Source organism: Uranotaenia lowii, chromosome 2, assembly GCF_029784155.1.
Source record: "Uranotaenia lowii strain MFRU-FL chromosome 2, ASM2978415v1, whole genome shotgun sequence".
Classification (NCBI taxonomy): domain Eukaryota; kingdom Metazoa; phylum Arthropoda; class Insecta; order Diptera; family Culicidae; genus Uranotaenia; species Uranotaenia lowii.
This window is the reverse complement of record NC_073692.1, coordinates 254473191-254487841: the sequence shown is the minus strand read 5'-3', so window position 1 is coordinate 254487841 and position 14651 is coordinate 254473191. Positions and strand designations below refer to the sequence as shown.

Genomic DNA, 14651 nt, shown 5'->3' with positions numbered 1-14651 from the left:
CGAAGTCTAGATAAATGCTCAGGATTCAATGATTTCATTACTTAAAACAAAATATGTCCGCTTGAGTTTACGAATAATTTTCTTTTATTTATCTTTAGTATACTGAAGTTGCCTTCCAACGTAATCCAATTTTTAAGTTCCAGTTTCATTTGGCACACATTCATCTGAATTTTATAAAACTTTTTTTTTATCAATTGACAAAAACGTGTACCCAGCTTATTATTTTTTTAAATGCCGATGCCATCAGAAATGCGGAATTTTGTGCACTCAAACTTTTCTCAACAAAATATGTTGTTTGTATCATCCTGTGAAGAGCTATTAACGATTCAATCCTTTTTGAAAATCTCCAATTGGGATACTTTTTATTTAATTTATAAAATTCGCCATAATATACACCTACGTCAAAATCGAAATACTTGCAAAAAAAGACTTAGATGAAACCTCAGAAGGCAATGTGCCAAATTTGAGATAAATCGGTTGCATTGAATCACAAGTGTGAAAGAGATTCTGAGACATTGTGTTCTGAAGAAACATAAAAACTGGATTTTCATCTATTATCATTTTCTCAATCAATTGATTGCTTATTTATTTACATTTTATTAAAATGTAAATGAAGACTAATATTTCACCTGAAGACCGCATCACGATTAGAATTATAATATAAAAGTTGTTGCTGTTCAAAGATTACATTTTAAACGCAAATTGCCGTCTATCACGTAATGCGTACATTTTACTCATTGCGTTTACATGACAATTTGTGGCCAAAATACAATCTTTGAACTGCAATAACTTTTTTGTTTCAAGAACAACCTTGTTGCAGTCATTAGGTAAAATGTTTGTCTTGATTTAAATTTAAGTAAAATCAACATTTATAAGCAATATACCTATTCAAGAGGACGAATGACCAAGTTGGTTAAAATCCTCCAAGTAACACCGATTGTTTTATAAGACTCCCCACTAGACTGAGTCGATTTGGGGTCATTCTGGAATTTCTCAAACCCTGGGGTCTAAAAAGCTTCGTCTTGGTCTAAAACTAATCCATGATTTTTGCAAAATTTTTAAGTAACTTTTACATGAGTAAATTTGAACTTTTAGGTTTGTTATGGAAAATTGAATATTTTGTACTGAAAAATCAACATCATTTTTGTTTCATCTGTAGAACCGAGCCAGCTGATGGTTTTTGTGCCAATTTATAAATTTACTAAAGGAAATTTTCTGCTGAACAACTTTGTCGATGACCGTAACTTCGTATCTAATTAGACAAAAAAGTTATTTGTTTGGTTATGTCTTTTGGCACTGATAAAAAATAAATTCAATTGACATCCCTGCAGAGTGCCTAGCGAGGTATTGCGTGACTACTTTCCAAGCAACACTTCGCGAGGCTCAAGCAGTGATGTCAATTGAATTTATTGTTAATCAATGCGAAAAGACATACCCCTGTTAAACAGCTAATAACTTTTTTGCCTAATAAGATACGAAGTTATGGTCTTCGACAAAGTTGTTCAGCGAAAAATTTCCACTAAGAAATTTATAAATTACCACAAAAACCATAAGCTGGCTCGGTTCCACAGACGAAACAAAAATGATGTTGATTTTTCAGTACAAAATATTCAATTTTCCCATACAAACCTAAAAGTTCAAATTTACTCATGTAAACGTTACTTTAAAATTTTGCAAAAAATCATGGATGAGTTTTGGACCAAGACAAAGCTTTTTAGACCCCAGGGTTTGAGAAATTTCAAAATGACCCCAAATCGACTCAGTCTACTCCCCACGCACGCCTCTTATGAAACCAAAACTTGGTCTAGTAGCCTACTATGAACTTCTTATTCTACTCAGATTTATCTCAAACTTGACATTCAGCCTTCTGTTGATTTCTTTAAATCATCTTAATTTATTTTGCAAGCATTTCGATTTTCAAGTAGGTATTTATTAGGGCGAATTTTATAAATCTAATATACAAAGATGAGTTGGGCGATATATGTTTGTATAAATATATGCACTTTATACAAATTCACACTGCTTAACCGATCAGCTTGAAATTTGGTACAGTGATGTAATTGGACATGAAAAAGGTCGAGGTAATAGTTTTGAGCCCCTCCCACCTAAGAAAGTGGACCCTCCCATACAGCTTTCGTTGTTATTCCCACGAACCAAAAGTCATGGCACCCATTTTGTCAACCGATTTTCGTTTCCTTTGGCGTGGTTGTTTTCACCATTACTATGTGCCAGGCATTAGAAACGACCATCCAGAGTTCACGTGTACTGGAAAGCAAATCAAAGCCTGCTGAGCATTAAAAATTTGAAAAGAGAAATTTTGGCGTTTTGTGCGGGGTGTTTTTTCCTTCTACTGTTCAAAGCACGTGGTACCGGTGCGAGATATTTGGTTGCAATAATGAGGCTTCATAAACTAAATTATATCAAGATGAGCTATTTTGATATTCAATTTTTTCCTATCTGGACGAGTTATAATTTAGTACTCGTAGGATGTTAAAATATCTCAAATTATATCAAAAAGTCTATGCAACCATAACTAAATCATATCAACCGTTGTTAGAATTTAAACAAAATTATAACTCATCCAGATAGGATATATAAACTAAAAATCTTATTGGATTTGTATGCAAAAAAAGATGGCGATAAAAGATGAGAATCGACCTCATCACTTTTCCAATCCCATCCCATTCTACCAGTTTTGCGTTCTTGCTTACTACTCTACCTGAGCTTCATAGAAGTTAGTTGTTTATTTTCGTACTGATTCTGCAAAGCTCGATCCTGGCTGCTTGTTTATAGGGACGGCGCGCAAAGACAGGCAGCCGTTTGCGTTCCATAGAATTGACCAATGGGAATTCACATAAGTGAATTGGAATTTTGAAGGATCGGCCCGATCGGGATCGGACAGTTGGAATTCTCAAAGGGAATCGTCCGCACGGGAATCAGGCAGTCGTTTGTGTGGATTGAAACCGGACAATGGGAATTTCTATACGTTTACTTGGAGAATTTGAATCGGACTATTGGAATTTTAAAAGGGATGCGTGCGGACGGGCAGGCAGTCGACTTCAAGTGTCGTTCAGATTAATGGAATACATTGAAAGTTTACCTGATACATCGAAATAGAATGAATTGGAATAGGATTATCAGGATTTGAGAAGAAATACTAGATGTACCTACTGAAATGAACGTTTCGAAAATCCAATAGCCGCTTTTATAGCAGGCAGATCAAAACAGAGAAAAACAACAGCCCCTAGTCTTTTTCTTTCGACTCATTCTTCTAAATAAAAGTAAACAGGTTGACTATAGTACTAGATTGAATATAAATACTTAAGCTTTGAAAATATAAATGAAACGCTTCCTCAAAAATCATTATTTTCATTCATACAGGTAATCGATTAATTTCAACTTAAAGCTTCCAAAAATGCGTTTGAAAAAATTGTTTTATCAAAAGTAGATATAATTCTGTTTTAGGAAAAGCATAAACAACAAATCTCATTTCAAAACTATAACTGAATCAGATATAAATATCTCGCTGAGATAGGTTTGAGTAACGATTTTGATATGCTCTTCTGATCGGGTGAGAATCTACAAGAATATGCAGTGTGTAAAGTATGGATACAATAATTCATCTTCATTATGAATTGACTCCTTCAGTTGAATAATTATTTGGACTGAAAACAAATGTTCCTGATTTTAGGAACAAACAATTTTCATATTTTTGGAATTCCTCAAAGGGTGAAAAATTAATTAAACTGCGGGTTGTAAGCTCAAGGCTGGAATCTCAACCCTTAAATTGCCGTGTAGGAATTTAATTTACAATAGGAATGAGATAATTAAACGTTAATTTTATGCAAAAAGTTAAAACCAAATCCACCGCATGAAACTTTATAGTAATTAAATATGAAGTTTTTAGTTTTGTACAAGTTAATCTTATTGGTCAATTTATAAATTTTAAGTTATTATTCATCAATGTGTCCAATTCTACCATCCAATTACAAGAAAATTAAAAAAGAACATTGAAAACATGCAGAGGAAGTCTTTTATAAGGTTTCAGCGGAAATCTACATATTCAGAAATTTCTACGTACAAAATAAAACTGAAATAGGTATACCATTCTAAGGGGAGATCAAAGTTAAATATACTGGATTTTCAATAGATAATAGGTTGAAAAGATGAAGAAAAAATTTTGTGTAACAACTATCCAGTTCAGGATTCTTGATTTTCAGTTCGAATAATCATAAGAAATTAGAAATGGAAAGCTGCTTTGAAATCCTGGTTAAAAATTTGGTTTTCTTTTCATATCAAATTTTAATCCTGTTTTAGAGATCCTATGCATTTTCAATATTTTGATAATAATTTTCCCAATATGAAAAAGGGATTTTTTTATATATTCAAATTCGAAGTTCTTAAACTTAATTCTTACACAAAATTCTAAAATTTAAAGCATCGAAATGACAATCCGAAATTGGAAACTAAGATTCAGATCTTTGTAAATTCATGTTTTAATTCTGATTCACAATACAGATTTTAAATAAATAATTTAAATAGTAAATTTAGATTAAACCTGAACTACAGTGTTCAAATAATAGATTCATGAATGAAGGCTCTTAAAAATTGGCTCATAAAATTCGATCTGGAATAAAATTCGGAGATCGTATTTTTTGTACATGAACTGAACACATCTATAATTTGGAGGTTGAGCCCTCAGATTCCCAGACATTATGCAATTTTGGGACACCCTAATATGCACATGGACATCTGGGGAAGGGGGTAGAGACTTGCCAAATGTCCACGCTTGTCCACGGAGGGGGGAGGTGGTTAAAAATCTCATATTTCTGTCTTTTTAATTATTTAAAACATTTATTGACACCCTGTATATAAATTTTACTGATAAAAAAAATCTTAATAATTTTTCAATGTCATGCTCTTCTCTAACTTCAAATGACGGTTTGCATCCGAAAGTTGTAGAACTGGTTGATGTGTCCAACTTTTTTGAGAACAGCCTTAAGTTTTGATTGGCTTTTGAAATGATAGAAAGTTGGCGAGATAAGCTGTTCGAATTTAACACTGCTCTTGCTTTTTTGTGAGCCCCTTATGTAATATTTTTTGTTATCGCCGTGTTGAACTTGCTTCGCCATACTTAGGAGTCCGGACCGTGAGGACGGTTAGTTAAATGGTGTTATCAACGAATCGAACGAAATTATACGCAAACTTTCAAGAAATATTGCAATGTAATCACTTCCTTCGGTATTTCTCTACAGCATTCTTTGGAGCTTATTGTCGCTCAATGTAGTCGACCCTTCGAAATCGGGCTTTCTTTTAATGCTGTTGTCAAATAGTGGCAAGATGTGTCGTTTTCAATTTCGGTGAGGTACCATTCTTCGAACGCGCACACTTCAGAACGGAGTGATTTCACTGTTTACGTTATCGCGGTTAGAATTGGACTGGTAGAGCTGTCATTTTTTTCTGTTTATTAGTGGGTTACTATGATTTATGGTTTAAAAGGTTTAAAGCAAGGTCTTTTGTTTGATACACTAGGTTCTCCGACTTTCACAGTAAGTAGGCGAGGAGTGAGCGGGGCTCTCAATGAGTTTGTTTATTTTTTGCTCAGCTTTTCGGTGGTTTGTTGGTAAACAAACTTCATGAGTTCCGTATAGTTGCATAGCCTATGTGGGAGCGAGCCCATGTGCAATGCACCACGTTTGGTGGTCTACGAAAGAATGCTTAAGACAGCTCACGCACCGAGTGATCGTACATCACAGGATGACTTACTAAGCAGGTGTATATTGGTATGATGGCTTCCAATGGTAAATGACTAAGCCTACAGTTTGCTGATAGTATAAGCAATCACCACAGCCTACATAGCCAAAATGGCTTAATCGGGAATTCGATATTCGGTAACGCCTCCTGAATATATACACACCTTGGTTTAAAGGTAGTTTCTTCAGTAAATCTGAAAAATACTACCCTTTAGAGCAAGTTCACTGTTGTTGGGAAACTGTGGTAAAAATTTTGACATTTTGAAAATTTTACCATGCAAAAATGTTTTCAAGATCTTTGGCCGTTGTATTTTTTTACAACATATTTCTATTTCAGCCGTATGTGATAGAAATATTGATATTTCTGCATCACAGCATGCGAAAATACAACACATTTTCAAAATGTCAAAATTTCTACCACTTTTTCCCAACACTAGTGAACTTGCTCTTATTCGTAAAAGCTATCATGATGATGATGATCATTTAAAAAGGTTGTCAAAAAATTGAATAAATGAAATACATAACATTGAAATTTACATCCAGTCAAGATATCATCAGTTGCCATTTCACAGAAGAATGTGTTGCAATTTTTTCGAGTCTAGTCCCTGAAAATCAAAAGCTCCAAAACTGGAAATAGCTGCGAAAGAATAACTCTATTCATATTGGGATTTAAAGCGTTTGCTAAAACCGGTTCGAAGATCGGTTTAAAAAACACCCTCAATAAAGCATTAGTATAAGTTAGGGTACGATTCCTTTGTTGACACCCGACAGCATCAAAATTTGGCTTAACGATACCTTCAGAGCATATCCCCATGACAGTTTGATGTCGAACCACCTTAGCATCAGTTTGTATCTTGCATACACAGGTTTTTTTTTTATCGGAGATGTGACTTCATAGGCAAAACATGAAAAAAAAATCATCCTCCCATGCGTCATCGATCTTGGATTCTGGCAACGATCTTCTTTAGTGTTTTTGGTTCATGCCCGATATCGATAACTGATGTCGCTTTTGCACCTTCTCGTCGGGACTGGGTGTAAAACTTAATTCATTTCTGTGCTAACTGACTTGAAGGAAATTGATGACAGACTTTAAATAAATATTTATATTTCTATGAGAGTTGTTGTATGTGGTATCTGAAATATGGACCTTCTTTAGAATGACAATTTTGCATGCTGCTTCTTGTTATATATACAATACTAAAAGTTTTGTATTTTTTGCTATCTAATTCTTTTATTGCAGAATTACATCCAGCAACGGGCCGAGGAAAGCTTTTCACCGCAAGACGTTATGCTTCAGATACCGAAACTTGGACTGATTATAGATTTGACTTTTACCACCAAATACTACAAACCGAATGTAAGACATGTTACCTCGTGAAAAGTATTCGTTTTGTATTCGTGATTTTTTTTCATCTGTGCAGGAATTCGAACGGGAAGACGTGAGCTATAAAAAGATCTTCACTAGGGGGCACTCGGTCCCCGAAAGGCGTCTCGTAAATCAGTAAGTTTGCTGTAATATTTATTTGAAGTAGTCCTAATCCTGAAATATAGCATTTTGAATGCGGATGAACACCCGCATACACTTATTTCAAAAAGCACCGGTTAGATTCTGCCGATAAAAATTAAAAAAAAATGGATTCACTATACATTAGCCCCATAAAATATTTAAAAAAAATTAAAATTTCCAAGTTTTGAGAACTTATACTGTAGGTACATATGTACGGTCCAATTCTCGAACATTATATTAAGGCTTCAACACCGCCACTTTAAATGTGCAGCTTATAAATTATTGCCCGTTAAATGGCATATAAATTCAACCAGTGTCCCGATACAGTGATATATACTCTGGGCAAAAACTAATGGGTATGTTGTTGCCCGTGCTTCGTTTTTTTTTTTCTGTTAGACCGTCAAGGAAATAAATCATTTGCACGAGAGTGAGATAACATAAACTGTTGCTGCTTCTGATGGTCAACCATTCAGATCATCCTTCGAGGTTTACCTTAGTTTTTCGTTGCAGTTAAGGTTAAAAGGAAAAATAAACGTTGGGTATATTAGAAAGACTAACACAAAACATGCCGAACACGATGGGCACAAGTGGATCGCAATCGTTTTTCATCATCCTTTTTATCTGCCCAATCTGAGGGAAAAAGTCAACTTACGATTTCAAATGGTGTATTTATTTCGGGGATGGACTTCAGAAATGATTGTTTTTGGAGTTATTTATAATTTTCAACGCTGTTATTGAAACGCGTTATTGTTTCGTGTAAATCTGTCTAGCACCAATCTCTGTACTTGTGGCCATGGTTATCACGACATTGACCATGTTGTTTGGTCGTGCGAGGTCCACTTGATCGCCAGAGCGAAATTAACAGATTCCCTTCGGGCCCAAGGAAGGCAACCTTATGCACCTGTAAGAGATGTGTTGGCTGCGATGGACTTAACTTACTTTTCCGAACTTTATCTATTCTTTAAAGCTATCGATCTTATTCTGTAAACTTTTTCTCTATCTGTTACTAATTTCTAGTTGATGCAATAAAATGTAAAAAGTGCAAAAACAACTTCAATCTTGGCTCCTTAAACCTACTGGATTGAGCCGTTTCAAATAAAGGATTAATAAAAAAAACGCTGTTTTTGCAATTCAGATATTTTTTGTAGCGGACCACAAAATTATTCAAATTTACAATAAACTGGAACAAACTGAACAAAGATTGTATGCAACAAAATTTCTTACTTTTACAATACAAAAGATGATAGGACTCCCATCCTTTACAGTTTGATTTTCATTCTTTTAGCTATTTGAATCATCGAATAATTTATTGAATTTTTTTACATTTTTTTCCAAACTTGAACTTTATTTCCCCCTTCGTGATTTTCGAAAAAAAGCTGAATGACAAAAGAATTTAATATTTGTTCCGGTCCAACCTACACAAAGTTATGAAAACGTTACTTCAAATTTCTGAAAAAAAAAAATCTTAAATGAGTTTGGAACCAAAATGAAGTTTTCTTAGACCTCAGGCTTTGTGAAATGAAGAAATGACCCCAAATCGTCTCAGTCTAATAATACCCATTTAACAGACACTGTAGTAGTTTATCACACAGCAGGTGGAGGAGTTCTCATGCGTTTCTTCTTGGGACTAATTTTAAAACTGTTGATAACTGAGCACTAGACTAGTTCACTTTTCGGCTTTTTTCGCTGATCACAACGTCACATACAGGGTTTAATCCTCATTCATTTTCAAGAACTCTGGCCGAATTTGAGCTCATTTGAATAAGTTTCCAGCGTGCGCTAGAAGTTTTATTGAAAAAAGTCCATTTCTGGAAAATTTTCGTAGATGTGTTCTAGCAAGCTGTTGTTAATATAAAATGATAATTTTATAGTGCTCGGTGATTGGTATGACAAGCATTCGTATGGACCTGTTTTAGATAGTTGACTAAATCAAACCGAAAAAATTTAAAAATTCATAAACTACCAACTTCTACAGAAAATTTACTTAGGGGAGATGAGGGCATAACGAGCACCCGAGGCATAATGAGAACTACGCTTTTCTACGAAAGTGCGTATTTTCTTAAATAAATTTTCATGAGGATTTGTTTCGTACTTCCTATAGTATTAATTTTTCACAAAAAAAGGAATCTCCTTATCATCTTTACAGAGATATTTAAAAAAAAACTAGCTTGGTTCTAAAGTTACGAAAATATTATAATTTTTGAGCACCACGAAATAAGCTCTTATGATCTTAAAATAACCTTGATCAATAATGTACGCACTGCAACATGATGTACACATTGTTTCTCAATTTTTACCATCATAAAATATTTGATTTTTCACTTTTATCAATTTTAAAACACGTTTTTACTTAAATTTGTTGACTAGGGGCATATAGAGCACCATATTATCGAGGCATAATGAGCATTTTCTGCCGTAGAATCTAGCAGCGAATTAAAATTGATTTAAAGCGCCACACCTTGACTAGTTTTCATCCGACAATTTAGCCTATTGGTAAGGTGTCGGAGAGGTAATCAAAAGACTAGAGTTAGATTTCTGTTCGAGGTGATTTTTTTTCCATTCACAATTCATGATCGATTTTTTTATTGTTACATTATACGGCTAGTAGCATCATCCTCCGAACAAAGCACTTAATGTATGAGCGTGCGTGAATTGTTTGTATTCTACAAACAGACCTAGATTATTTTGTTATTGCTTTGTTTGATGAATCTACGACTCACCTGACTTCATCGAATTGAATTCGCTGCTAGATTCCCCGGCAAAAACGCACATCTTGCTCTGATTAATGGTGCTCATACTGCCTCAGGGGGGGTTCTCATTATGCCTCCACAGTGGCTGGTTTTCAGCTTTTGGCAAATTTTTTTTAAAATGCATTTTTTAACGTTTTCATCTAGTTTTTCACGTTTCAGCCCGTTAGGGAATAGGCTTTTCAAGTGTCTGAACACGAAACAATAATGTAACCTCCATATTATAGCTATTTTCTATGGTTAAATAACCGTTTTCCTTAAGGTGACCATTATGCCCCCATCTCCCCTACAAGTTAAGAGCTTAAAATCAGTAGTAAATATAAAAAAAATATTTTCGATATAAACTTTTCATAAAAAGATAGCCTTATTTATAACCTTTAATTTGATGTATAACACTTAATTATCGCAACAGTACAAGCAAAGATATTCAAACATTCACATCACATTCTTTGAATCATAATGTTGTCTCCATTCAAGTTTTAGCATCATGCAACCTGCAAAACGTGGCATCAAGAGGACTTGCTTACAACTCGATCAAAGCGCGCGCTTTTTTTTAACTCCTTGCCCCGTCATGGAGTACTTGATTGAATAAAATATCCTTTCTTGTGCACAAGTTGGTGTGGAGCAAACTTGAATGAAAAATATTTTATCAAATCAAATTTGTTGCATAGATATTTGAATAACTTTGCTAGCACTCTTGCGATCATTAAGTGTTATACATCAAATTAAAGGTTATAAATAAGGCTATCTTTTTATGAAAAGTTTATATCGAAAATATATTTTTTCTATATACCACTGATTTTAAGCTCTCAACTTGTAAGTAAATTTTCTGTAAAAGTTGGTAGTTTATGAATTTTTAAATTTTTTTGGTTTGATTTAGTCAATTATCTAAAACAGGTCCATACGAATGCTTGTCATACCAATCACCGAGCACTATAAAATTATCATTTTATATTAACAACAGCTTGCTAGAACACATATACGGAAATTTTCCAGAAAAATGGACTTTTTTCAATAAAACTTCTAGCGCACGCTGGAAACTTACTCAAATGAGCTCAAATTTGGCCAGAGTACTTGAAAATGAATGAGGATCAAACGCTGTAAGTTGCGTTGTGATCAGCGAAAAAAGCCGAAAAGTGAACTAGTCTACTGAGCACTCATGTTTCGTTAAACTTGAATTAGCTTTGAAAAGTGAAATGTGCTAAATGTACTTTTAGTTGTGTCTTTACTTACAATAAGATTGTATTCTGTTTTTTTTTTGTTTCAGATTCATTAATGTTGTCAAGGAATTTCAATTATCAGATCAAGCTCAGGGTAATTGTCAACTTTTATTCATTTGATTTGATTTGATTTGAATCAACCGTACGATTTCTCTCCACAGATAAAGTGATTGGAGTACACTGTACACATGGACTGAATAGGACAGGATATTTTATTTGTGCTTACATGGTTTTAGTGTTAGGACAAGACCCCTCAGTGGCCATCCAATGTAAGTTCTTTTTCTGTTTTCCTTGTTTGATTCATAGACGATACTAATCTTTGCATAATTATCCGATTCCTTCGACAGTGTTCAACAAATCTCGAGGTCACGATATGGAAAGGCAAAACTATTTGAATTCTATTATGAGTTTCATTCCATTGAGCTATCGGACGGTGGAAACGAGAAAACTGCCCGAAGACGAGCGCTGTGGATCTTCAAACAATGTTGATGACGATTGGCAATTTGTCGAAAGGAAAAAAAGAAAACATCCTGAGTCATGGAGAAGTTCGCATTCATGGAGAAACGATCACAGGTCGGAAAGAAATCCAGAGTCAGGGCGAACTTCGCATTCGTGGAGGAACGATCGTAGTTCAGCAGCCAATCCGGAGTCATGGAGGAGTAAACATTCACGGAGAAACGATCACAATTCGGAAACAAATCACAACCATGAACCAACCTCGAGTTGGAGAAATAAATATAAACCTTATGATAGTCGTTTTTCGTAAAATTTTAGCGAATACACGAGACATCGGGATGGTTTTTTTAATGCTGTTTAGAAAGCTTTATAAATTAAATAAATCGAAATTATTTGAAATAAACCTTAATTTTTTTTTTGTTGTTTAATCTATGTGAAAATAAATCAGGTAGGGATTGCAGGAAAGAAGTTGTAGAAAAAATGAACGAGGATGGTGACCGGAGTATGTCAAAAAGTAAACATAGTAAGTAGAAATGGATATACAGAAGTAGGATAGATTTTATGAATTATTTCTCCTTTTGCTGCTTCTGCTTCCGATGGGTCTGAAGTCCAATTCTCTCTTTGCCACACATAAGGTTAGTCGATGAATTACCTAGTTTCTTAGCCACATGCCGTACTGATGCCGTTTGTAGTAATCCTTGATTTACTTGTCAATTGTAGGGTCAGCCGGGCCAGTTTTCCTACCGCATCTGGGAGAATCTGCAAAAGTACACCGTTCTCCATACTTTCTCAATGTGGTTTGAACTGCTCCGACACTCACACCTTCTTCTTTAGCTAGTTCTCTGATTGAAAGATCACTCACACAAAATGCCCCATTTGTGCACAATCCGTTTTCTTTGCTCGGGAGTAAGGCCACGCATTCTCAGATTTCTTTGTGAAAAACAACAAAAAATGACAACACTTACTTCACTTGGATGTAAACAACAGTATTCAGCCAAAATTTGGTTGAACACTACTCGATTTTTTAAATGACGATTATTTAAAAGTGCCTTTATAATTATAACGGGTGGCAACTAAAATTTTGGAATTTTTTCGAGGCCCCAATACTTAAACATAAACGAGCTCAGAGAAAAATGAGAGTGTCAGGGTGGCCACTCACTCAGGAAAATCGGGATTTTAAATCCAACGAAAAAATGCGGGAAAAAGTCGGAAATTCCTCAAAATTTTGAGATCATCTCACAGTATAGTGTATCGGCCAAAAATTTTGGATTCTTCTAAAACATGCAGTTCCATTTCGAGCACATCTCTTTTATCAAACGACGTATTGTTCATCTGTAATCTGGTTTAAAGGCTTATGAATTGTACTTGCTTTGTGGATTTTTAATTGAAATATTTTTCCAGACTTACTTCATTGATAATTTACCATTAGTTTCATTATTTCTGATAATTTATATCAAATTGTTTTTTGTTAAAATGTGAGGGGACGAGAAATTTGGCTTCTATGATTTTATTTTGGAAAAGTCATTTTTTCGGCCGTCGCACACAGGAGTACATAGAAGAAAAAGTTGGCCAACACTATTTTTCGATGTTTTATATCAACAAAAAGCTTGGATATCGTTTATTTTGACTAATCAAAGATTAATTTCACAATTATATAATTTTTTTATGATTTTAGTAATTTTAATATATTTTTATTGAAAACTTATAAAACATATATTTTGAAATAACACTTAAATTAATGTCTCTTCATCTTCGGATGAATCGTCAAACGTTACAGTTCCGAGTAGGCCTTGATTGGATACGGACGCGTTTTCTGTTTTCTCGCCGCGCTGCATTTTTTCCGGTTTTTCGGTTTTTTCGGTTTAAGAAATTAATTAAAGTGGAATTTGCAAGAAATTGAGGTGTTGGTAGCTTGGAGTCTTGGTTGCTAATGATGGTCGATTTGTGATTTGAGTTAAAATCAAGCTGTTTTCAAATGAAATCGGGCTCCGCCTTGTTTTTTATTCAAGAGCAGTGATTGATTAGTGAGAATTTGGGAGAGCAGAAAAATTCGGGGTTGATTACTTGAGTGAAGTGCTTAATATGTGTGCAGGTGCGGAATGAAAATTGATCTCCATGGAAAAAGCGAAGACCTGTCATGCTGCAGGATAGCTAGATTCTTTAGGTATGCTACTCCGTTGCTTGCATATGTAGGGGAAAAGTTCATATAACGCCCCATGTGGCTAATACGCGCCACCCTTGTTTTGAAGAATCTGAAACATTTTAAGCCTGCAAAATATTACCAATTTGTTCTAAATGCTGTGATTGGTCATGGCAAGTATGAATTTTTCCTTAAAATGCTCCTGTGTCGTGATAATTTCCCAATTTAGGTTTTTCTTCATTTCGATCTAAATTTTAAAACACTTTCAATAAGGTGTCACCAAGCAGAGAAAAACGAATAAGACAATATTTTCTGACACATCGATAGAGGAGAATCTAAATTATGATTTTTTGCTTCAAAATCATACTGAACTCGCTAAGGTATGCTTTTTATGGGTATGTTCTATCACGGCCCATGCGCTCTTTATAACGCGCCAATCTTAGTAGGCTGAAAATAACATTAATTTTTCAAAAAGGCCAATTTTCATTGAAAATGAACAAAAAGTCTAAAACCATATTTTGAGCGTTAGTTCAGCCCAAAAAATCTATTTTTCATTTTTTGTTAAATTTCTATTAGTCCATTTTGATTTAGTTTTCAGTCAAAGTGCCTGTAAGTATTGGTGTGTTTTCGGTCTTCGGCTGCTTTCGGGTGTGTTCGGCTGCTAGGCGCGTATTGAATACACAGCGGCGCGTATTTGCAACACAGTTTTGTTCTGTGGCTTTGAATAAGGTTTTGAAAAATCAAGTTTTCGAAGCAACTATAGCAATTTGAGTAGTAAAAAATCATATAGATTTGTAGAAAACAATTTTCTTCAACTATTGCACCCAT

General features: G+C 34.5%; 1 protein-coding gene across 1 annotated transcript in view; it reads left to right on the top strand.

Moving 5' to 3' along the window:
• The window catches only part of LOC129743719 (RNA/RNP complex-1-interacting phosphatase homolog), a 92442-nt gene extending 80350 nt beyond the window's left edge, over positions 1-12092 (top strand). Inside the window, exons 3-7 of the mRNA XM_055735842.1 lie at positions 6994-7110; positions 7175-7254; positions 11275-11321; positions 11389-11496; positions 11575-12092. Of these exons, the coding sequence (XP_055591817.1) occupies positions 6994-7110; positions 7175-7254; positions 11275-11321; positions 11389-11496; positions 11575-11993 (771 nt within the window). The 3' untranslated portion in view covers positions 11994-12092. The remainder of the gene's footprint in view (positions 1-6993; positions 7111-7174; positions 7255-11274; positions 11322-11388; positions 11497-11574) is intronic.
• The last annotated feature ends 2559 nt before the right edge of the window (positions 12093-14651 follow it).